Source organism: Giraffa tippelskirchi, chromosome 4 (assembly GCF_054371585.1).
Source record: "Giraffa tippelskirchi isolate mGirTip1 chromosome 4, T2T-mGirTip1v1.2.pri, whole genome shotgun sequence".
In the NCBI taxonomy this organism is placed as follows: Eukaryota; Metazoa; Chordata; class Mammalia; order Artiodactyla; family Giraffidae; genus Giraffa; species Giraffa tippelskirchi.
In genome coordinates this window covers 95,914,738-95,939,035 of record NC_137278.1, presented here as the reverse complement: position 1 = coordinate 95,939,035, position 24,298 = coordinate 95,914,738, and the positions used below count along the sequence as shown (strand labels likewise).

The 24,298-nt window shown below is 50.0% G+C and overlaps 2 protein-coding genes across 27 annotated transcripts in view; one reads left to right on the top strand and one right to left on the bottom strand.

The window, feature by feature from the left end:
* NMS (neuromedin S) overlaps positions 1-24,298 on the top strand; it is a 58,652-nt gene that overhangs the window by 8,266 nt on the left and 26,088 nt on the right. For 2 of the 3 annotated variants that reach the window (XM_081594460.1, XM_081594458.1), the window contains exons 2-3: positions 7,450-7,526; positions 22,725-22,777. The exons of the other annotated variant lie outside the window; for it this stretch is intronic. The gene's annotated coding sequence lies outside the window, so the exon portion shown is untranslated. The remainder of the gene's footprint in view (positions 1-7,449; positions 7,527-22,724; positions 22,778-24,298) is intronic. 3 annotated transcript variants of the gene reach the window in all.
* Positions 667-24,135, bottom strand: CHST10 (carbohydrate sulfotransferase 10). 24 transcript variants are annotated; one of them, XM_081594453.1, is made up of 8 exons: positions 23,875-24,135; positions 21,803-21,869; positions 16,049-16,161; positions 14,955-15,090; positions 7,667-7,758; positions 6,672-6,891; positions 4,073-4,250; positions 667-2,529 (listed from the first exon to the last, which is right to left on the bottom strand). In XM_081594453.1, the coding sequence occupies exons 4-8, from the start codon at positions 14,959-14,961 to the stop codon at positions 1,992-1,994; spliced, it is 1,035 nt and encodes a 344-aa protein (XP_081450579.1). In that variant the 5' UTR covers positions 14,962-15,090; positions 16,049-16,161; positions 21,803-21,869; positions 23,875-24,135; the 3' UTR covers positions 667-1,991. The 24 variants fall into 24 exon arrangements, with proteins under 24 accessions (XP_081450579.1, XP_081450582.1, XP_081450567.1 ...); XM_081594456.1 differs by having other exon boundaries at positions 4,073-4,178; XM_081594441.1 differs by having other exon boundaries at positions 4,073-4,178; positions 6,672-6,936; positions 7,634-7,758; positions 14,959-15,090.

The window sequence follows — 24,298 nt, the reverse complement described above, 5'->3', positions numbered from 1 at the left end:
TGGGCATTGACCAAACCTCCCCATTTGCAAAAATACCTGCTCAGCCATAAAGAGCAACTTTCTCCCAGCTTCAACAAGAATGTTATCCTTAAAAAGATAACAATCCTTCTTAACCTTGCCAGGAGTCACGATGATCCACCATTTTGTACCTGAAGATCTGGATTGTGTAAACTGTCAATAATACATCATTTAATGTGCAGCCCTCTGTCTCAAAAACTTATATAACTGTGCTCTGACTTCTAACATGGGGAATAGCTCTGGGAGCTTTTTGAGAGGTTGTTCCCAGGTTGTCTGATTCCCTGGTGGCTCAGTAGTCAAGAATCTGCCCTGGGTCGGGAAGATTCCCTGGAGAAGGAAATGGCAACCCACTCCAGTATTCTTGCCTGAGAAATCCCATGGACAGAGGAACCTGGCAGGCTGGTACATGGGATTGCAAGAGTCGGACATGCCTTAGCAACTAAACAACAATCGTTCTGTGTATCAGGCGTGAGATGATTCCAACAAGACTTTGCTACAACTTGATAGAGAAATGGTGCTGCAGTCTCTGCAGGTAACAGGCCACCTTGTGGGCTGCCCCTTTGTCAGCGCTGCAGGCGGGCGTGTGCCCCTGTCACCAGCCCTCAGGACACAGTCCACGTAGCACCTCCCTGGGAACCACAGCCCACATCAGGTTGGCACGTGTTTTTTATTTCGTGTTACTTTCACATTTACAAACTCAGGAAGTCACACTGAGAAAGGGACGGCGGGGGCTGCCTGGAGGAAGAGCTGGGCTCCCGAGCCCTGTGCGGCCTGGTTGGACACTTGGGACTTTCTGCAGGGAGACTGTCCCAGACCTTGAGCGGCCTCACTGTCGGACGGCACATGAAGTGGTTAGTGTGGCCCGCTGCTCCTCAGTGCCTGGAAGATGCATTACGTGGGCTGCCTCAGCCCAAGGTTTTATTGCTGGTGAATTTGATTATCCAACTTGGGTCAGGATGATGGCATCATCAGAAGTGGGCCCGGTGGGACACGTTTTGCTGAGATGAAAGGAGACTAAAATGTGTACACTGCACTGATCTGGAGATGCTGGCATGCTGCGTGTGCCTGCCTTCAGCTCCCAGGAGGGACTGGTCCTGGAGGAGACGGGTGAAGAACTCTGTGCCCACCCACGCAAGTCCATCAGAGACAAGAGGCAGACTGTCACTGGGAAGGACATGCCCAAGTCCAGGGCAGCCTGAATTCCGGCACCCGGCCAGCCCTGCCTCTTCCCAGGCCACGCTCACTTTAAGGTCCCCAAAGATGCTCCCTTCCTCAGGTGGGAAGAATGGACACTCCCCTCACTTCCCAAAACTGGATCTCTTGGATTGGATGAGATAATCACTTGGCAGGTAAAGGTGTGGAAATCTGACCGAGCAGCACACAGCATGTATTCTGAAAAGGTGAACGGCTGAGGAGCACCCTTGGGTCATTCCTGAACTTCTCGGGAACTAGAGAGCCATGGAGAGAAGGGTTTGCCTCTGCGATGACAGCGGCAGCCAAGATGAGAGCCAGAAGAGTGACTTTATTACTCAGATCTGATCCTGTCTCGGCTCCTGGGATGTCTGCAGGGTACTAGCTTGTCCACCTCTCTTCAAAGTGCTGGGTGCCACGTCTGCTGTCCCCTGGGGACAGACAGGACTGCCCTGTGTCTGACAACTGAGGGAGATGATCAAGGCTGTCTGACTTTCCCCTGGCTCTGTTTGACTGCAAATGTTTAATGCTATCCCCACCACCCTGGGGAGAGCAGAGGCTCAGTGGCACTGGAGGGTGGGGGCCAGGACCCTCCATGCACCTTATGTGCAGACTATGTCATAACAGTCAGGGTCCAGCTTCACTGGGCAAGGTGCACCCAGGTCCTCAGGGAGTGGCAGTCTTCAAGAGGAGTGAGATGGAAGAAGTGTCATTTCTGTGCCTGAGCTCCACCTGGTTAGCCTCTGGTCTAACAAAGATATCTGAACTCATGGTGCTACACGTTAGTTTAGCAAAAACTCTGGTTTCTGGTACCCAAAGAGCTTAAAGTCCCCTTCAAACCGCGCATACAGGCGCCGGATGTCTCGTTTGCTGATGCCCAGGAAGTAGTGCTCGACCTTGGTTCTGTTGTACGCAGTGATGCCAAGGGGGATGCTGGGGTAGGACACCAGGTGGTCAATGCCGGCCTCTCGGAGGATGTACGGGGCGTCGTCCTCCAGGGTCTCGTGGTGTCCAACAACGCTGTACGTGATCTCACAGGGTGCGCACAGCTCCACATACGTCACCCAGTGGATGATGTGGTCCCCAAACTGGAGATCCAGCCACCTGTGGTTGGGGTCACCCAGGTAGCGCACGAAATCCTCAAACTGGATGCCCCGGGTCTCCGTCCGGTTCCTCCTGTACTTTCTGATGATGCCGGGGGCAATCTCGTGCCTGTACCAAGGCTCAAAGCGGGGGTTGTGGACAAACTTATCCTTAAACGCAGAGATCAGTCTCTCGAAAGGATCTCTTACGATAAAAAACTTGAAGTATGTTTTCAAGCTAAGGAAAAAGATGGAAGATAAAGAAGAGGTTAACCCAATGCTGCTGGTGGTGCTGGCTGTGGGTTGTGAGGCGGGGAAAAGTGAAGCGTGATGGCTGGAGCAATGGCAGCCACCAGGCTGGGCCGTGTGCCAAGGGCACTGCACACAGTTCTTACTTAATTCACGCAGTTGCCCTTGTAGGCAGATCCTCTTGTTAACCCATTACCCCATATTAACTTCAGGAATGTTTTTAAAAGTTTTGTTTTGGGGCAGAAAACCAAAAGAGTAGAAACCTGCTTGAGCAAGTGAGGAACAGCTGAAGCCAGAGGAAGTGAGTGACTCTAAGGGTGCACCTTTAAAAACTCAATTCAAAATTGCCAGGGGAAGGAAAAATGGGGGGAGGGGAGATAAGAGAAAAGCCTGGGAGTCAGCAGGCTCCAGCTGGCAGGAAGAGGGTCTGGGGGAGCTGCCAGAGGGGGCAGTGGTGGCCCAGGGGTACCTGTGTGAAGAGCCTGTAATGACAATGACACAGTGACAATGACACTGCTGAGACCCCATGCACTCACCCAGGCCAGGGACCCTCTCAGTGCTACAGGTCTCAGTTCGGCTGCTCTCACAAAAGCCCCACAAGATCAATGCTGAGGGGGGGTGACAGGACTACCTGCCCCCAGGACAGTCTGTGATCTGGCATTTGGCACCTACTTTCTGAGGCTGTACAAGTTGGAAAGAGTGAATAACCAGAGCCGGAAGCAATGAAAGTGAAGTAGCTGAAAAGCAAGGGAGCTCAAAGACCATTCGGTGCCCTGACACTGGCTGGCATACTATGCACTTGTTCCTTTTAAACCTCATCTTACGGGGCCATTTCACAGCTCTCAAGAGAACTGTCCAGTCAGCTAAGGAATCTTCCCCATGCCAGTCTCCATCCTGGCTGTGGTCAGTGAGGCTGGTCTCCCTCTACCTCTGCTGGGTCTAGCGCACCTGGCCACTCATCTGGGGACTGCTGCCCCAGAGGCCCATGCAGCACCTCGGGAGAAAATGAGAAACAAAGTGGGGTCTACTTGCAAGCCAAATCCCTTTCTTATGAAACGAAGGTCATGCTCAGAAAGAAACCCATAAAACATAACCAAAGCAAAGCAGAACAAAAACGATCAGTCATTTTTACTAAGACCACCATGTAACTTTCACTTTGATGGCCTGTGTGAAGGTTAAGGTGGAGAAATTCGGAAATTCTCATGAAAGATGTGAATTTAAATGCGCCGAACACTGCGTGGATACTGGAGGATGGTTTGTGGGGAGCATGGACCTGCATGCTGACAGCCGAGAGCCTGGCTGCCTCTCACCAACACAAATGAGCAACTCTTGAAGCCGTTTGCGTAAGGCAACGAGCGGAGGACCGGAACCTGGGGTTGTATCAGCGTTCCCCTTTCCCCACCCCCCCACCCTCCTCCTCCCCACCCCTCCCCATCCTCCTCCCCACCCCTCCCCATCCTCCTCCTCCCTACCCCCCATCCTCCTCCTCCCTACCCCCATCCTCCTCCTCCCCACCTATCCCCCACTCCTACCGCTTCTGGATTTCCGAGTCGCTGAAGGAGGAGAGGCGTGGGAGGCCATTCTTCTCGTGGTCGTGCACCACGTTTTCTGGGATCTCCTCGATGGAAGGGAAGGCTCCTGGGAAGCAAACGGGGGGTGGGGTGGGGGGAGAAGGTGTGTTGGTCTGGTTGCCTCTTAAGTTGGCCACTGCTGCCCTTAAAAGAGAGATGCCCATCTCAGAATGCAGGTCCATGCTCCCCACAAACCATCCCCCAGTATCCACGTTTAGGTCTTGACTCGGAATTTCAACTGCTTCTGTGGCAGGGTGAGACTGAAGAGAAGCTTTTGGTGATCCACGAGCCAACGGGAGGAAATGGAGGAGTCAGGAAGAGGGAGTTAGGCCTACAGGTACAAGCACCTGAATGAGGCTCAATCTGCCATGTAAGAAAGATCACTGCCTGCAAGCAGGACGCCTGAAACCTGAAACACTTCCTCTCCTCTGAAACTGGGGGAAAACATCAGAGAAGCAGGACCACGAAGCACCTGGCTGATCCATGCCTGCTGCCCTGCTTGGATCCATCTCTCCCAGCACCAGAGCACCCAGGCCTAAGACGCTTCTAGGTAACCTCATAGCATCCCAGGCTGGGAAGTGGCCACCATGTTTGGTGCTGGATCAATCAGGCTGATGCTCTGGGGGTGAAGTGACACAGATGAAGCAGGGCTCAGAGGAGGACAAGGAGCATCAGAGGAGGCAGGGCAGGACCAAGAGCCACATGCTGGACCCAGGCTCCCGAGTGGAACCTGGGGGGCTCCTACTAGGGTTGGGGGGTTGGGTAGGTGCTCACTCATTTCTCAACTCAGGCAAATGGAAATAAAGTGTCAGAGTGCTGGGGTGCTAGTCAAGGCCTCGCCTCCCTTCACATCTACCTGTGTGTTAATCCTTCCCTGTTAGACTCAGGGTCTGGCAGGGAAGGGTCTCTGCTGGGCCTTCAAAGCAGGGGCTGCAGTCTCTGCAGAATATTTAAGCCCTGATCCAGAACCCTGTGCTAAGCACTGAGAATGGATGGTTGTAAACAAGCAAGATGTCCCATCTACTCCCAAGGGGCTGACATAAGGGCCAGCTCTGTGGATTTGCACCTGGACCTGCTCTGGTACTTGCCACCTTGCAGGTGCAAGGAACAACAGAAGGCAGCCTCAGGACTGTCGTCCTCCTACTGTGCTCAGTCACTTCCGTTCTGTTTGACTGCGACCCCATGGACTGTAGCCCGCCAGGCTTCTCTGTCCATGGGACTCTCCAGGCAAGAATACTGCAGTGGGTTGCCATGCCCTCCTCCAGGGGATCTTCCTGACCGAGGGATGGAATCCATGTCCCTTATGTCTCCTGCACTGGCAGGTGGGTTCTTTACCACTGGTGCCACCTGGGAAGCCCATATACGCACCGGCAAAATGCTCCCGTTTGTGTCCTGCTCTCATCAACGGATTCTTCCCCTTCAAAGACAAATGCTTCATACTGTGGCAGCAAATATGTAAGACTTTTGTACATCTGTTGTTTTATTTGATCTGTAACCTCATACTCCAATGTCAAAAGCCAACACACTGTCAGATCACTCCAGAAGCATGTTGATAACCACCAGAAGATAAAGCAAGTGTCTCCTTTCCTTCCCCAATCAGCCAGTGAAAAGGTCAAATGACACCAGCTCTAACCACTACCTCTGAGAGCAGCAGTAGGCCCAGGGGCTAGGGGGACAGAGGCCCCAGACCCACATCCTATGAGGCTTCCGAGGTTTGATTCTTGATTCGGGAGTCACACTGCTGTCCATTATGATTATTTTTCTTTTGAAGCTGAATTTAATAGAGCCCATAATTATCTTGGGTCAGTTCAGAGTAACTAGAGTTTAAACAAACAAACACATCATCTGAAAACAGTGGTGAGGAATCAAAACATGCAGAGCATGAGGGCACTTTCCAGTGATCTAATTTGCTCCCAAGTAAACACTACATTTCCTGAAGCAAGTCAATTAAACCCTCTGAACATGGCTGCTCGTTATAAGATGGGGTTGACTGTGGGTGGGGAGACCCCCAGACCCACTGGCAGGTGTCACCCCACCCCGGGCACTGGCTGTGGGTCCTTCTCCGCACAGGAGAGCAGCTGTGAGGGCAGCTGCCAGGTGACTCAGTGAGTGTAGAGGCTTGACCTCCTAAGACAGAGTGAGAGACTCGTAAGAATCAATGCAGTGACTGTGAAGAGAAGAAAAGGGATCAACCTGGGAGGCGGGGGGCAGCAGGCAGAAATGGAGGGAGCGAGAAGGCACTGATGGTGGGTGTGGACTACCTGGGTGAACCCTGCCAATATCTAATGTGAGACAGGAATAGGAAGAACACCAGGGAATTCCCGAGGGGTCTAGTGGTTGAGACGCCTCACTTCCACTGCAGGGGGCACGGGTTTGAGGCCTGTAGAGAACCAAGATCCCACGTTACGCACCACGTGGCCAGAAAAGGAAAGACACCAGCGAGCTGTCTGTGAGCTACCAGCCTTGCCAGGTCCCCCTGGCTGCCCTCCTGAGCCCCGATCCCCCTCCCCGCAGGCCCTGAGGTCCAGGCGGGACAGGCCTCACCCAGCACTGCACACACCATTCAGCACAATGAGCACTTTCTTCCACTGGGTATTGCCCACTTTAGGGGTCTGGCAGAAGAGAATCTTGTGTTTGTCACAGACGAAAATCCGGTCAAGGACAAACTTGGAGACAGCGGTGTGGGACAGGTTCCTTAGAGCATCCTCCCTGCACACGTTCCTCATGAGCTCCAGGCGCTGCGTGTAGACCAGGGGCTCAACCAGCATCTTCCCCGTTGGCTGCAGGGAACAGAGGCGGGATGGGCACCGGGGCGTCATGCGTGTCTGACCCCGTGCCGGGTGCTAACTTGCGGAGGCTGGGGCCGCCCGGCAGAAACAGCTGGACAGCAGGTGCGAGTTTCAGGGTCCCGGGGTTCAGGCTGTGGATGAGCCAGACCACCGTGCGGCCAGACCACCGTGTGGCCAGGTTCTCCTCAGCCTCAGCCTGGCCAGCCCGAGGGGCCAGGAGGGCCATCTGTCCGCCTGGCACTGTGCTGACCAACCACATGAGGGCCCTTGATATCCTGGCAATGGCAGGGTCCTCATCATCCAGGAATTTTAGGGAGGCCTGCTCTGTTCCCACGCTCCCCACCCCCATGTAACCTGAGTGTAAGCATGTGAGCTGCACCTAAGGACCCGCTGTCTACACAGATGGTGGCTGTTTAAGATAATCTGGTACACTGGTGTATCTGGTTTATTAATTTAAGAAAATACCTTAGGCCACTCAGTATGGGTTTTTCAAAGGCAGGAGCCATCATTCGACTTCCTCAGTGCTGAGCACACAATTTTGCTTCTCAGAAATACAGCCTGAGACACGTGGAAGGCAGTGCCTGGCAGTCGCATCAGGGTACAAGAAGTTTAGCCGCCGTGAGCAGGTAATGGAGCTCATCGGCCCTGGTTCTGTTCTAAGGAGTCTGATGATGGGAGACCCCCTTGGGGCTGCAGGGGAGAGCAGGAGAGAGGGAGACGCTCTGGAAAGAACGGGAGGGGGGGTTAGTGCCGGGGCCATGCTCACCTTCAGTTCCTCAGGGAAGTGTGTCTCTCCTGGCGACCTTCCCGTGTCGGGCACGGCAGTCAGGAACAGAAACTCCTGCTTGGCGCTATAGGCTAGGAGACAGAGAGGTTAAAACGTCTTCCCATGGCGGGGCAGACCCACGGAGCAGTGCCACAGCCCAGAAACCCCAGAAAGAGACCCAAACAAACACATCCAAGTGAGAGTTGACGAGGTGCACAAGGAGCATCTTTTTAACCAATGCTCCCCCAAGCGCAAAAGGAGCGTTTCCCTAAACCTCAGTCTTTATTCAGGAACAAACTCCAAATGGATCAGCATTTCAATGTAAAACATAAAACTAGAAAAGTTCTTTAAAAAGCACAAACGTAAATCTTTGGAAAAACTGATAAACTGTTATCTCATCAAAACTTAAAACTCTTGCTCGGCAAAAGACCCTGTGAAGAGGATGCAAGGACAAGCTACAGACTGAGAGAAAGTATCTGCAAACCACACATCCGACCGAGGACTGGGATCTAGAATACAGAAAGAACTCTCAAATCTCAACAGCAAAAAATGCAAACCATCCAATTAGAAAATGGGCAAAACAGGAATAGACATTTCATGAAAGAGGCTCTGCAATGGTAGATGAACACAAGAGAGGATGTTCAATGTCATTAGCCATCAGGCAAATGCAAACACAAACCACAGTGAGATACGGGGACACCTACCAAAATGCCTTAAACAAAAAAAGTGAAAACCCCAAATGCTAGTGAGGATGCAGAAAAATGTAAAAAGGTGCAGCAACTCTTAAAAACTAAGTCTTCAACTACTGTAAGACCCAATCCTAGGCATTTATCCCAGAGAAATAAAAATTTATGTCACAAAAAACCTATACATGGGACTTCCCTGGTGGTCCAGTGGATAAGAACCGCCTGCCAGCGCAGAGGACACAGGTTACATCCCTGGTCAGGGAAGATCCCACATGAGACGGAGCAAATAAGCCCATGCACCACAACTAGTGAGCCCGTGCTCTAGAACCTGTGAGCCGTAACTACTGAAGCCTGGGTGCCTAGAGCCCATGCTCAGCAACAAGAGAAGCCACTGCAATGAGAAGGCTGCTCACTGCGACAGAGTAGCCCCTGATCGCAGCAATCAGAGAAAACCTACATGCAGCAACCAAAATCAAGCACAACCAAAACAAGTGTTCACAGCAGTTTTATTTATAACAGCTCCAAACTGCAACAACTCAGTTCTCCGTTAACACCTGAGTGGTTAATCAAAGACTGGTACATCCAAACCATGGAATACTGCTTAGCACTAAAAAGGAATGAACTATTGATACACACAATAAGCTAGATGAATTTCCAGGTAACCATGGTGAATTAAGTCAATCGCAAAAGGTCCCATATACAACATTCTTGAGAGGACAAAATTGTGGAGAGGAGAACAGATTAGTGGTTACCAAGGGTGGAGTGGGGAGAGGGGCTAGGGGTTGGGGAGAGGGGAGCGCCTATAAAAGGACAACTCAAGGAATCTTTGTGGTGATGAAGATGCTCTGCATCCCTGTCAGTACTCCACCTATGACTCTGCACTATGGTTTTGCAAGGTGTCACCCCCGGGCAAAAGAAAAAAGGGTATAAAGGACCCTCTGTCTTACATACTTACAACTGTGAGTGACACTACAGTGATCTCAAAATTAAAAGGTTTAATGAGACAACAGCCAAATCAGCAGTCAGGTTAGTGCTTACACATTATTTTTGAAACTTATGGGAATTGATGATTTCCCTGGTGGTGCAGTGGTAAAGAACCTGCCTGCCAATGAAGGAGACATGGGTCCAATCCCTGAATCGGGAAGATCCCCTGGAGAAGGAAATGGCAACCCACTCCAGTATTCTTGCCTGGAAAATCTGACAGAGAAGCCTCGTGGGCTACAGTCCACAGGTTGCAAAGAGTCGGACACAACTGAGCGACTATACAACATGGGAATTGATATTCAACTAGAGGAAACCTTATTGATATTCAAACTAGAGGAAATCTAAATGCAGAGTTCCAAAGAATAGCAAGGAGAGATAAGAAAGCCTTCCTCAGCGATCAGTGCAAAGAAATAGAGGAAAACAACAGTTTGGGAAAGACTAGAGATCTCTTCAAGAAAATTAGAGGTACCAAAGGAACATTTCATGCAAAGATAGGCTCGATAAAGGACAGAAATGGTATGGACCTAACAGAAGCAGAAGATATTAAGAAGAGGTGGGAAGAATACACAGAAGAACTGTACAAAAAAGATCTTCACGACCCAGATAATCACGATGGTGTGATCACTCACCTAGAGCCAGACATCCTGGAATGTGAAGTCAAGTGGGCCTTAGAAAGCATCACTACGAACAAAGCTAGTGGAGGTGATGGAATTCCAGTTGAGCTATTTCAAATCCTCAAAGGTGATGCTGTGAAAGTGCTGCACTCGATATGCCAGCAAACTTGGAAAACTCAGCAGTGGCCACAGGACTGGAAAAGGTCCGTTTTCGTTCCAATCCCAAAGAAAGGCAATGCCAAAGAATGCTCAAACTACTGCACAATTGCACTCATCTCACATGCTAGTAAAGTAATGCTCAAAATTCTCCAAGCCAGGCTTCAGCAATACATGAACCGTGAACTTCCAGATGTTCAAGCTGGTTTTAGAAAAGGAAGAGGAACCAGATAGCAAATTGCCAATATCCGCTGGATCATCGAAAAAGCAAGAGAGTTCCAGAAAAACATCTATTTCTGCTTTATTGACTATGCCAAAGCCTTTGACTGTGTGGATCACAATAAACTGTGGAAAATTCTGAAAGAGATGGGAATACCAGACCATCTGACCTGTCTCTTGAGAAACTTGTATGCAGGTCAGGAAGCAACAGTTAGAACTGGACATGGAACAACAGACTGGTTCCAAATAGGAAAAGGAGTACGTCACAGCTGTATATTGTCACCCTGCTTATTTAACTTCTATGCAGAGTACATCATGAGAAACGCTGGGCTGGAAGAAACACCAGCTGGAATCAAGATTGCTGGGAGAAATATCAATAACCTCAGATATGCAGATGACACCACCATTACGGCAGAAAGTGAAGAAGAACTAAAGAGCTTCTTGATGAAGTTGAAAGAGGAGAGTGCAAAAGTTGGCTTAAAGCTCACTGTTCAGAAAACTAAGATCATGGCATCTGGTCCCATCACTTCATGGCAAATAGATGGGGAAACAGTGGAAACAGTGTCAGACTTTATTTTTTTGGGCTCCAGAATCACTGCAGATGGTGATTGCAGCCATGAAATTAAGACACTTACTCCTTGGAAGGAAGGTTATGGCCAACCTAGATAGCATATTTAAAAGCAGAGACATTACTTTGCCAACAAAAGTCCGTCTAGTAAAGGCTATGGTTTTTCCAGTGGTCATGTATGGATGTGAGAGTTGGACGGTGAAGAAAGCTGAGCGCCGAAGAATTGATGCTTTTGAACTGTGGTGTTGGAGAAGACTCTTGAGAGTCCCTTGGACTGCAAGGAGATCCAATCAATCCATCCTAAAAGAGATCAATCCTGGGTGTTCATTGGAAGGTCTGATGTTGAAGCTGAAACTGCAATACTTGGGCCACCTCATGCGAAGGGTTGACTCATTGGAAAAGACCCTAATGCTGGGTAGGATTGGGGGCGGGAGGAGAAGGGGACGACAGAGGATGAGATGGTTGGATGGCATAACCGACTCGATGGACATGGGTTTGGGTAGACTCCGGGAGTTGGTGATGGACAGAGAGGCCTGGCGTGCTGCAATTCATGGGGTCGCAAAGAGTCGGACACGACTGAGCGACTGAACTGACTGAACTTAACTGAAATGCTAGAGCACAGTAATCATTTGCAACAAACTGATTTGGGGAAAATCTTTGGGTAGAATTTGCAGAAAATTTTCAAATCTCTACAATCAAAGAAACATTTGCTTTCAAAATTTTGCAAAGCCTAAATACAGAATTAGAATGAAAAAAAGTAGTTATCAAATAAAAGCATAGAAATCAGCCTAATAAAGCATAAGCAAAGGCACATTTCACTTTTGTTATAAACATCAAAACCTACTCCTCTTGGGTCATTACCACCAACACTCTGCAGGCTTCACTGCAGCCCCTACTTCAGTCTGGCTGTTAAACTGCACCCTCAACTCTCCGCCTCACCCCCCACTCCCCACCTCCCACTCCCCAGCCAGCCCCGCTGAGAACAGGCACCAGCCTGACGCTCTCCCTGCCCGGTGGGGAGAATCCCATCCTCCTGGAACCCCACCAATGATAATAACCCATCTCCCACCCCTCACGCCTCTGAGCTCTCCGACTCCAGTAGAAATCTCCAGTAGAAATCTTGGCCTCACACCTCTGTGAATCCCGAGGAAACTGTTTCTTTCTTTCTCCTGTGTTTGAGTCGAAATGCAGCCCTAACCAGAGCTGTGCACAGGAGCCACTCTGCGCCTGCTCTGAGGCCAGGACCAGTATGAAGATAGAGAGGCAGTGCCCTGGGCCACCAGGCTCTGAAATGCACCCTGAGGGCTAGGAGGCGAGCGTCTGCCCTCCCTGTCCTCCTCAGCCTCATCTCCAAGCACCCACGTGCTCAGGGAATGTCACCTCCCACTCAGGTCTGGTCACCTCAAGTGCCAACGTCTGTGAGCAGCACAGCAATGCTCAGCTCTGCCAAGGGCCACATGGGTTCCTAGAAACCAAAGCTTCCTTGGTGACATTCTAGATGTAAGATGTAGTCTGAATTCTAAACAACTGACTTACTGGTGAATTTCTGAAAAGTGTCTACTTCATACACTCAAGAGCATCGAGAATGACCTTGGTAGCTACGGGACAGCTCACCAGCCAGCCACACACACCGGCCAGCCATCCACCAATTCTTAACAGCTTTTTTTCCCTGTGAACTCCTGGTATTTGCTCCTCAACTTTCCTCGAGCCCAATTCAACTAGACTCTAATAAAACCGAAAGCACAACTTAATGTCTGGTTTTGCTTTTCAGTTGCTCTGCCAACAACTGTTTATTTTCACTGGATGCCGCTGTCACCACTGTGGCCAAAGATCAGACCCCTCCCCAACCCTCAGGGGCAAGGCACCAGCGCCAGGCCCAGGGGTGCTGAACAGGTGTGATCAGGCATCAGAACATAGGAGCTCACTTTCCTTATAGGCATCATATTTGCTTTACAAAATGTCCTGACATTTGCCAGGTGCAGTACTGCTTTGTTTTTCTAGATGTGACCGCATCCCCTCATCCCCTGACCTCGCTGTGTCTCCAGCTGCCCAGGGTAACCACTGCATCACACACTGGAGAGAGGGCATGCAGACGTCGTGTCATGGGTTCTGCCCTTAAGCAGCTGCCAGCTGAGCTGAGGCAGAAGATTGGAAGAAGCGGTCAAACAGAAGCAAGAAAATCAGCATCTATGCCAACCCACCAGATTCACAAGGATGTCGCTTCTGAGTTCAAGTGTCCACATACCATGCCGTCCATTTCCCACCACTGAATGGGATTTATTTCCCTAGGACAAAGGCTAGTTCAAAACAGCACTGAAGTCTGTTAACCACACTGAGTCATTGCCACAAACGTCACTGTGGCTTCACTGCTGAGCCAAAGAGAGATGCACGCGCGCACACACACACGGCTTTAAACCACAACTCAAGACGAATGTGCTCTTCCTATCCACGGGGTGGTAGGGAAGTCATTAATAGGGAGGTACAGGACTTCCCTGGTGGCGCAGTGGATAAAAATCTGCCTGCCAGTGTAGGAGACACAGGTTTGACCCCCAGTCCAGGAAGAGCGCACGTGCCATGGTGCAACTAAGCCCTCTGGCAACAACCTGTGAAGCCCGCGTGCCCGAGAGCAACAAGGGAAACCACTCCAGTGAACAGGAGCCCCTGCTGGCAACTAGAGAAAAACCTCCAAGGCAAGGAAGACCCAGCACAAAACAAATGATTAAAAATAGAACAGGGAAGCCAGAAGCAAGCCCCGTCATCCGCTGACCGGGAAGCTGGGACAAAGCTCACCTCCTGGGGGACAGAGCTGGCAGCAGGCGCCCGTGGACACCGAGGACTCTGGCTCCCTGAACACTGGGGCCAGCGATCGGCACCCGCTTTACACAGGTGGACTTCCCCACACGGGACAGCCCTACACATCAGTGACTCCCCGGTGATGCCCGTTCACAGTGCACCCCTGGGTCAAGAGCAAAAACACTGAAGGCAAGTGAATAAATCCAACCCAGGACAGAAACCGCCAGGCTGAGAACCACGCCGGGGCTAATTTCAGCGCATCCTTCTCTTGCCTGCCCGTCTGCCTTCCCACCTTGCTCCTCTACAGGGAGGATGGAGGCAGGGTGGGGGGTCGGCAGCCTCTGCACAGTCAGGGGCAGCCCGGGGTGGGGGTGCTCTCCAGGGTTAGCAGGGCCTGGAGCCCGCTGGCCACACTGCCGGCACAGGCTGTGCAGTGCATGGGTGGGAATCAGGACATCAACCCATAGGATCCTTCTCTACTTCCCTCCCCTAAGGGCCACACCTGCAGGTGGACGTGTCAGACCCTGTGTGGAATAAACATACCCTGCAATTCCCATCAGGTTGCTGTCCCTAGGCCAGTCTAAGGCTGCTCATGAGCCCTTCCCGGGCGCCTTGCCTCACACCATCCCTGAAGGAGCTGTCGCCTTGGGGTTCAAATGACCATCCCCGCAGCTCCTCAAGTCATGCCCAGCACCTCCTCCCAGGTCACTCTCAGGGCCTCACTGTGCTGGGGTCGGGCTTGGAGCTGTCAGAGCAAGGAGGACGCTCACTCACAGAAAAAAACAGTAAGGCCCAAGCAATGGACAAGGGCATAAACCAGACAGCTCTTCAAAGACTGGGTTGCATGTTCTTAACATGTCCTCATCTGACATCAAGTCAACGGGAGTTAAAAATCTCAGCACATATCTATTTACAGCAACTTCCTTCCGAAGCACTGAAGGTGACCTTCAAACATGCTGCCCCCAGCAGGCAGCATCTCACCAGGACACCAAGCAGGGCTGGTCCCCAAACCTGGAGCCTGAGAGAAGGACACCTAAGAAGCCCCTAAGGAAAGTTTGCTCCCCTGCTCCAGGGGAGGTGATGGGCGAGGACCCCTTCATCCCCGGCCACCTCCCCTCTCGAGCCTCGGCAGCATAACTTGGACACAACAACCTCCTCCTGGCCTGAGAGTCCTTTGATTCTGTGTCACTGCTCATCCGGGCAGGTACCCAGGAGCAGTATCACCGCAAGGTCTGAATTCCCCAAATCCATTCCACGAGGCGGCGTACCTACCATCAGGGTCTTTGAAGGTCAGCGTGATGAACTTGCTGGCCACCATGAACATGAAAATCACCCAAAAGCACGCGGCCAACAGAAGCCACTGGTGGTGCATGTTGTCCAACGTCAGCCATTCAGCAATTCTTCCTGGAAAACACAAGCCAAATGACCCTGCTGCTCACACACAAGTCAATTACGCCAAAGATAATAAAAGGAACAGGCCATTCCAGTTAACAGCCTCGATACAAATGTTTTAAAATTTTTTTCTACTGATACCATGGGTATTTGAACTGGGTAACATTATATTTTTAATTAATAACAATTTATAAAGTTGATGGGCTTCCCAGGTGGTGCTAGCAGTAAAAGATCCGCCTGCCAATGCAGGAGATGCAAGAGATGCAGGTTTGATCCCTGAGTCAGGAAGATCCGCCCAAGAAGGACATGGCAACCCACTCCAGTATTCCTGCCTGGGAAATCCTATGGACAGAGGAGCCTGGCAGGCTACAGTCCATGGCTTTGCAGAGTCAGATATGATTGTGCATGCGTGCAAAATAAAGTTCATAATAAATCAAATTTTAATGGAAAGAAGCCATTTCTATTTGGCTTTAGAACACATGATAAGACTTTACTCCAGCAGTTGAGCCTGCTGGCTCTTTCTGGCCTAGGCACCTGCCAATGCCTAGAAGCCAGTGCATGAGGGGGCTCACTTTGGGCTGCACTTTTGCTGTGGCTAATTCTCAGAGGGCAGACACCATCCCGAGGAAATTCCAAGCAGGCTGTGTTTAAAATCCCCTTGTTGACAAGCTTCAGCCACACCTACAGAAATGAAGTGTAGAGCATGCATGCTCAGTTATGTCCGACTCTTTTGCAACCCCATGGACTGTAGCCCGCCAGGCTCCTCTGTCCATGGGATTTCCCATGCAAGAAAACTGGAGTGGGTTGCCAATCCCTTCTCCAGGGGATCTTCTCGACCCAGGGTTAAACTTGCATCTCCTGCACTGGTAGGTGGATTCTTTATCACTAGTGCCACCTGAGAAGCCCTATAAAGATGCAGAGAATCTCGGGAACCCTAGAAATGAACTCTGGAGCGTCCAGCTCCATGCACTTGCCTGCCAGGGCCTGGGAGGAGCCTTGGGGATGGGCGTTTCTCATGTTATCGCCACCTGGGAGGGATGTGGGGCACTTGGGTCCTCAGTGGGTCACATGAGCCACACGCTGCTGCAGGGAACACAGAAGAACTGGAAGTTGCACTCAATTCTTGGCAAGAGAGACAAAAAAGTCTCTTTATTCACATGTCACCTTTAACACAGGACTTCTTGAAGCCAGACCCAGCCACATAGACAGACCACACAAGGCTGAGTTAGTTACCATCAGCTGACAGGCCCGTTCATCACTCCTAGGCAGCAGGGAGATGGTCTATTCCACATAGACCGTCTGCCAATGGCAGACGACTTCAGAGAGCCTGTGTGCACTGGCAGACCGAGCTCATCACGGCCCAGGTGTCAGCTCTCCGCCTGTCTCCACGACAGATCCCTCCCTCCCAGACCTCACTGCAACTCTGAATTCCCACCCCCAAGGGGCTCTCCAGCTTATGAGGGGGGTTCTCTCTGCCACCCAGCCTGCCTCTGTACCTTCACCCTCAAGTCCCCACAAAGCAGATGCACTGTTTTCCTGGAGTCTCCTGGTAGAAACAGATGGGGAAAAAATGGAAACAGTGACATACTTTATTTTCTTAGGCTCCAAAACCACCATGGATGGTGACTGCAGCCATGAAATTAAAAAACGCTTGCTCCTTGGGAAAAAAACTTATGACAAACCTAGACAGCATATAAATTGGAGAAGGAAATGGCAACCCACTCCAGTGTTCTTGCCTGGAGAATTCCAGGGAGGGGGGAGCCTAGTGGGCTGCCGTCTACCGGGTCGCACAGAGTCGGACACGACTGAAGCGACTTAGCAGCAGCAGCAGCAGACAGCATATAAAAAGCAGAAATGTCACTTTGCCTACAGAGGTCTGAATAGTCAAAGCTATGGTTTTTCTAGTAGTCAAGTATGGATGTGAGAGTTGGACCATAAGGAAGGCTGAGTGCTGAAGAATTGATGCTTTCAAACTATGGTGCTGGAGAAGACTCTTAAGAGTCCCTTGGACAGCAAGGAGATCAAACTAGTCAATCCTAAAGGAAATCAACCCTGAATATTCATTGGAAGGACTGACGCTGAAGCCAAAGCGCCAAAACTTTGGCCACCTGATGTGAAGAGCTGACTCATTAGAAAAGACCCTGATGCTGGGAAAGATTGAGGGCAGGAGGATAAAGGGGCAAGAGAATGAGATGGTTGGAAGGTATCACCAAATCAATGGACATGAGTTTGAGCAAATTCCCAGAGATAGTGGGAATTTACTGGCTGCTGCAGTCCATAGGGTTGCAAAGAGTCAGACACGACTAAACGACTGAACAACAACCTAGTAGAGCTGCCAGATTGAACAGATAAACACACAGGATGCTCCATGAAGTTTCAATTTCAGATCCTCTGTCCATAGGATTCTCCAGGCAAGAATACTGGAGTGGGTAGCCCTTCCTTTCTCCAGGGGATCTTCCCAACCCAGGAATCGAACCCAGGTCTCCTGCATTGCAGGCAGATTCTTTACTGTCTGAGCCACCAGGGAAGCCCAAATTTTTCAGTACTTTAGTATAAATATGCCCCTGATATTGCATGGGACACACTTAATACTTTAAAAAGTTACTTGCTGTTTCCCTGAATTTTCAGTTTACCAGGGTGTCCTGCGTTTTCTCTGGCACCACCCAACAAGAGGAATGCACTCCCTCTCTGACTTCCTCAAGCAGCTGGTCTATCTCCAAAGGGTCTTCCTCTCCCCTCTTGCCACTCCTCCTCTGGGACCTCCCACCACTCGCCAGCTCTGGGACTCGCAAGGTCACTTACCCTCCCTAAGCTGTGGCTTCCCATCTCTGAGACAAGGCCCTCCTCCTTCCAGGATGGTCACAAGGATTAGATAAGAAACTGCACCAAAAGGACCAGCTGCCCAGGAGCAGACCCTCTAAAAACAGAAACTGGCCAGTCCCTCGGCATCCTTTGTGACTTTCCTATTTAATTTCCACATATCCAGAAAGGTGGCTCAGTGGTAAAAAACTGCCTGCCAATGCAGGAGACTCGGGTTCAATCCCTGGGTCGGGAAGATCCCTGGAGGAAGAAATGGCAACCCACTCCAGTATTCTTGCCTGGAGAATCCCAGGGGCAGAGGAGCCTGGCGGACTATGGTCCATGGGGTCAAAAACAGTTGGACACGATGAGGGACTGAACAACAAAAGATGCAGACTTTGAGAGCAGACTATCGGGCAGGCGCAGGGGAAGGAGAGGGTGGGATGAACAGAGTGAGTAGCATGGAAACATATACACTCCCATATGTAAAACAGACAGCCAGTGGGAATTTGCTGTATGACTCAGGGAACTCAAACTGGGGCTCCGTGACAGCCTAGAGGGGTGGGGAGTGGTGAGAGATGGGAGGGGACACAGGTATACCTATGGCTAATTCATGTTAATGTATGGCAGAAACTAACAGATTAGTGTAAACCAGTTATCCTTCAATTAAAAATAAGTAAAAAAAAAAAAAAAGCTACAGCAACGTCCTGGGCCCCAAGAACACCTGAGCCAAGACAGTGCAGACCTGTGGCGAAGGATGCAGGCAAACCGGCGAGGATGAACCTGGGTGAAACATTATGTGGGATTTGGAAGCATATGGTCAAGCTTGACATAGGATTAAAGAGGTTTGTTGTTGTTCAGTCAGTAAGTTGTGTCCAACTCTTTGTGACCACATGGACTGCAGTACCCCAGGCTTCCTTGACCTTCACTGTCTCCCAGAGTTTGCTCAAACTCATGTCCATTGTGTTGATGATGCTATCCAACCATCTCATCCTCGGTCACCCCCTTCTCCTCTTTCCCTCAATCTTTCCCAGCATCAGGGTCTTTTCCAATGAGTCGGCTCTTCACATCAGGTGGCCAATCAGTATTAGTCCTTCTAATGAATATTCCAGGGTTGATTTCCTTTAGGATTGACTGGTTTAGTGAAAACAAAGACCTCCTTGACATATATACACCACCATGCATAAAACAGACAGCAGCTGTATAGCACAGGGGTCTCAGCTTGGTGCTCTGTGATGATCTAGAAGGGAGGGGAGGGAAGGGGGATATATGTATACGTACGGCTAATTCATGTTGTTTTGCAGCAGAAACCAACACAACGTTGTAACACAATTATCCTCCAATTAAAAACAAAAGTGATGAATACAAAAAAAAGACCTCCATCACTCTTCCCATTTACTCCTGTTTTAGCCTTCCCAGCTATAGGTAACTAGCCCCTGTAGAATTCTGGGCTGACCTTGGAAAAATCGGCATAATTTGCCCCATTTTTTTAAACAGAGTCATTTCAAATTCCCATGGTCCCAGCTCCTCTAGGCCTGCCCATCACCTGCAATGTTTCCTTGAACGCACAAACTCCCCACGGGTCTGCTTCCTGTCCAAGGGCGATGGGCTCAAGGCTCACCATTTCTGTTTGCAGAGAGGCTGGGGCCTAACCCCACAGACAGTCCTCTCCTTGCCCATGAAGTCAGGGGACAAATGGCCTTTCGAAAGCCGGACACTTTCTGTATTTAACTCTCCTTTGTTCAAGGAGCCAAGACCGCTCCCAAGGTACCTCTTGCAGATAACAGAGGTGAGTCTGAGTGTGCACCCCCATGCAGGAAGAGGCAGCCTGGCTGTCTGTAGAGCCTCCTACTTCAGACCGTTATGTGGGATTTGCAAGCGTCAAGATGTCAGGCCAGGAGGCCAGCTCTTTGAAAACCCATAGCGCAGAAGTAGAGGATAAAGAATGATGGACAGATGGTGAAAGCAGGGCCGAGGATGCAGGAAGATCACTAAACATGCAAGAAATACTAACTTGTTTCTCTCTCTCTCAACGAAGAGGAAGACAGCACACATATGACACATTTGTAGTAACTAACAATGACTCGGGAGCTATCACCAACTCTGGTGCAAATTCTCCCTCCCCTGCACTTTCAAAACGATGCTGTCTGAAAGCATCCATTTTTTCAGCTGCCAGTGGCTTCCCCCACAGTCCGTCTGAGCTGTCATCCAAAAGCAGTCTTGCTGAATTTGTGCTAAAGAGTTTGACTCCCTCTTCCCACTACCATCTAATTCTACTTGTTTTTTTCCTAGTTCTACTTTTACTACACACAATCACTCATCCTGTGGTAAATAAGCCCATTTAACTTTCTAAAACAGTTAAAAATTTTTCAGAAGCTATTGCTCTAGACAGGGCCAAGTGTGCACACAGCAACAGATAAACCTCAAAACCACAGTGCAAGGGGAATACAGCAAGAATAGAACGTGATATACGACACAGTGCCATTTACGTAAATTAAAAGACACAGGCACTGAAACTAAAAATACATGTTCTACGAAAACACAGAGAAAGAAAGAAAAGGATGACCTTTCTAATGATTTCTTATGTGAGTGGGGGAGGATAAATGAGCTTGAGGAAAGGGAATTAGAAAGGAATCTACAAGTAAGCAAAATGAGAGAGGGGCCCTGGGGACATCAGAGACAGTAACCCAAGAGTTAGCACCCATTCAACTCCTTGAATGGGAAGGAGACAGAGGGATGGACAACTAGACAGAGGAAGGAGATGAGGTTTAAAGAGACCACAAAACAGCTTTTCCCCAAATGTCATTCATTCAGTTACATTTACCAAGGGCTTACTCTGAGCCAGGAGCCATTCCAGGCTCTGGGAATCCAGCAACGAACCTACCCTGCTCTCCTGGAGCTTTGTTCTAATAGAGGCAGACAGGACATAAACAAACAGAGCCATTAACATCCAAGATCACACAGGCGCTGAGTGACATGGTTAACAACACATAAGGGTGAGGGATGAAGGGGGACCTGGGAGGAGACTATGTTGAGAAGATGCTCAACAAAGGCAGGAGACCCATCACAGAGCACCTGGCAAGGAGCTCAATCTGGGTCCAGAATTACCAGAGCGGCAAGGAGTGAGCAAGAGGGCAGGGGAGTGACCCAGATGAAGAGTCCTGTCCAAGGCCCTTTACTGAGATGGAAACGGACTCCTGGACCCCTGCTCCCATCACACGTGTACCCTGAGGAAAGGATTTCCTGTCTGGGGTTCAGTTTTTAACACACTCATTCAAAACCTATCCAGACACTAAAGGAAACATCACAAAAAGAATCTGGCCCTGTACAATTTCCTGTCTCAGAATGATTGCCCATCCTTAGTGACCCGGAGGGAAACACACTTTTCTCTCTGGCAGATGGAGAACCAACAAGAGGTGAAGACAGATTCTCATTAATGATGATGACGAACAGCAAACACCTCTGCAGAGGGCGCCGCAGGCCATGCACTTCTTCCTACAGATACTAAACTCATCTAATGCCCTGCCTAAGTTGTGTAGGTGCATGCGTGCATGCTCAGTTGCTAAGTTGTGTCCAACTCTTTGCAAACCCACGGACTGCAGCCCACCAGGCTCCTCTGTCCTTGGAATTTTTCAGGCAAGAAAACTGGAGTGGGCTGCCATTTCCTCCTCCAAAGGATCTTCCCGACACAGGGATTGAACCAGCGTCTCTTGCATTGGCAGGCAGATTATTCACTACTGCACAACCTGGGAAGCCCCTGCCTAAGAGGGAATTCCTATTATCATCATGGTTAAGAATACATTTCTAAGAATACATGCACAAACTCCTGTTTACGAGTTTAAGCTTCTGAAAATCTCCATATGAGCAAGAATGGAAAATGCTATTACATGACATGGATTTCAGATAACCGGGGAGGTGTCCATACCTTCTGAGCCTGATCCACATTTCCTTGAAGTATATGCTTTGCCTGAGGTTCTCGGCTCCTCCTCTAACTGTATGGGACAATTAAAAAAAAAAACAAATAAGCACCATTAAAAATCAACTTACTGAACACAACTTGCTTTATACTTGGGAAACAGTTAAACAGTATTAACAGCTAATCACTTAGGTTATTCGAGTATATTTCACATACCAGGTCTCTTACAGAGAGGGGTTATCTTTGGGGATGGCTTGGTAAATGAATAAATAATCCTAAATGTACCAAAAGAACTAGCTGTTTAAAAGATTCTTCCCTGTAATTTAGTATGAAAATGAAATCATTTTTGGAGCAAAAATAATAAAACACTATTATACCACTTTTATATGTTTGATACTGGGTAAAGGATTTCTGTATAAAATGATCAAATCTTTCAATGCAAGATTTTCACTGGGTTTTGTATTTCTTCAAGCTTTAACGACCTGGCAAATTCTAGCCAAGTGTCATATCACGAATGAATAATTGGGAACAAGCCAAACTCATGGGAGTTAGATTACAGATTTAATAGAGTGAGCTGGCAAAATAAACATCCAACTCACTGAAAACACAATGCAGCCCCAGCAGTCTGGGATGCTCAGAGAAGTCTAGCTATGCTTTCTTTTATGCTTATGAACTCAATATTAAAATGAAAAGCAATTTCATATTACAAAGATGGAAAGATTAAGCTTTATGTACTCACATGCAGATTCTTCTAGACCTGTATCAAGACAAACTGCTCTCTTGGCTTCTGTAATCCTTCAGGCCCTTTTCTCTCATCCACCTTTCTCCCTTGTTTCTATTCTATCGTATAACCTCAAACATTTGCAAAATGATCTAAATATAACTGAGTATTACCCAGGATAGTAACTAATTCCTCCCTTTCTTTGTTCAGTTCTGCAAGAAGTTCAGTTTCCATTCCAGGAAAGAAGAGAACTTCTCTCTCAGGTATTTCTTGGAAATTTTTATCTTGAGGGTCAAGGGCAAAGATGGAAAGATTTTTTTTTCCATGCTGAAATTCCTATTTCGACCAAGATGAACTATGCTCTAATTATAATGGGGAAAAAAAAGAGAGAAAACCATTTCAGTCTTCGGGTCTCTTCTTAACCCAGCCAATGAAAAGAGTGAATAAGCCTGGAGCAGAGCTGCCTGGTTTTAAGAATCTCTGAGACATTCTTCACTCTGACGATGAAAACTGACCAATGACCAACTCTTCAGGGCCCAAAGCCCCTGACTTTGGGTGTTTCAGACAAAAAACCCCTTTGTGACAATCCTCGGGCTCAGCTAACCAGAACCTGGCTGTACCGTTTTCCACTCAGTGGCTGGCCCTTTCTCCTGCCTTTCGCAGACTTGGAAAATAACAAGGCAGCTTTTGGAAGATCTGGTTCATCTTCCGGGCCAGACGTGCAGAAATTTATGCCTCCACCTCCAACTTCTGACAGGCCCCTCTTATGTCCAAATTTGAGCTGAAGGCACCCTGGAGCCTACCTGGCAGGACACACGTTATTTCCAACCATCCTTTTCCCTCCTACCTACCAGTGCGAGCGTGCTCAGTCGCATCCGACTCTTTGAGACCCCATGGATTGAAGCCTGCCAGGCTCCTCTGGCCATGGGATTCTCCAAGCAAGAATTCCCTCCTCCAGGTCCACCACCGGAGACGTGCTTAATTGTGCACTTAGAAAACGGCGCATGGTCCTTCTTTCCCGGCCTCTCTCTCTCATCTCTGCATGCCTCCTGTCCCCAAGTGGAACATTTTCTTCCTCTTTCCGCTCCCAATGACAAATGCAAATTCTCAGGCAAGGATGAAAGAGGTAATGCCGCGACTACAGCATCCTCAGCAAAGACGCTGCCTTATTGCATAATTAAAGTGATGAAGGCTCTCCCTTTCATTACACGAACGAGGGAGGCCTCAAGTAGCCGAAACACACTAGGATGTCGCCGGCAAGGAGAACCCGGTTCCCTCCGTTTTTCCGTCCACCTGGGGTGGGGCAGGGGTCGAGGTATGTGACGCCCACCGCCCCCCTCTCGCGCGTCCCCGAGCTCACCCTCAGTGGAGCCGGAGCTGTTGGGGTCCTCGGGCCCTTCCGCGGTCTCGGGGGCTTAGTTCGGCTTGGGCCTCGCGGGCCTGGAGGCGAGGCGCGTGGGGCCGAGGTGTCCCGGGAGGGCGGGAAGCCGGCCCGGAGGCCTGGGCGCCGCCACCGGCCCTCCCGGCCGGGAATGTGGCGGCGGCGGCGCCGGAAGGAGGAAGGCTTATTCGCGAAGCTCTCTCTGGGGGCGAGGCCGCAGCCACCGCCCCACGCGGCCCCGCGCCGGTCGGCGCCGTGCGCGCTCCTGCCCGGCTATGCGCGCACCCGACGCCGTCCCCGCCGTGCGCGCGGCGCCGCGTCGACCAAGGGGAGGCGCAGGGAGGCGGGGCCAGAGACCCCAGGACCCGGCTTCACCCCTGGCCCTTGCGGCCGAGTTCCAGTC

Coding starts and splice junctions, on each gene's coding strand:
- CHST10 (XM_081594433.1), bottom strand. CDS start 16,095: ATGAGAAACGCCCATCCCCAAGGCTCCTCCCAGGCCCTGGCAGGCAA. Junction 7,759..14,958: donor GACCTTCAAAGACCCTGATG/GTAGGTACGCCG, acceptor TCTGTCTCCTAG/CCTATAGCGCCAAGCAGGAG. Junction 4,256..6,655: donor AATGGTGTGTGCAGTGCTGG/GTGAGGCCTGTC, acceptor CTCTCTTTTAAG/GGCAGCAGTGGCCAACTTAA.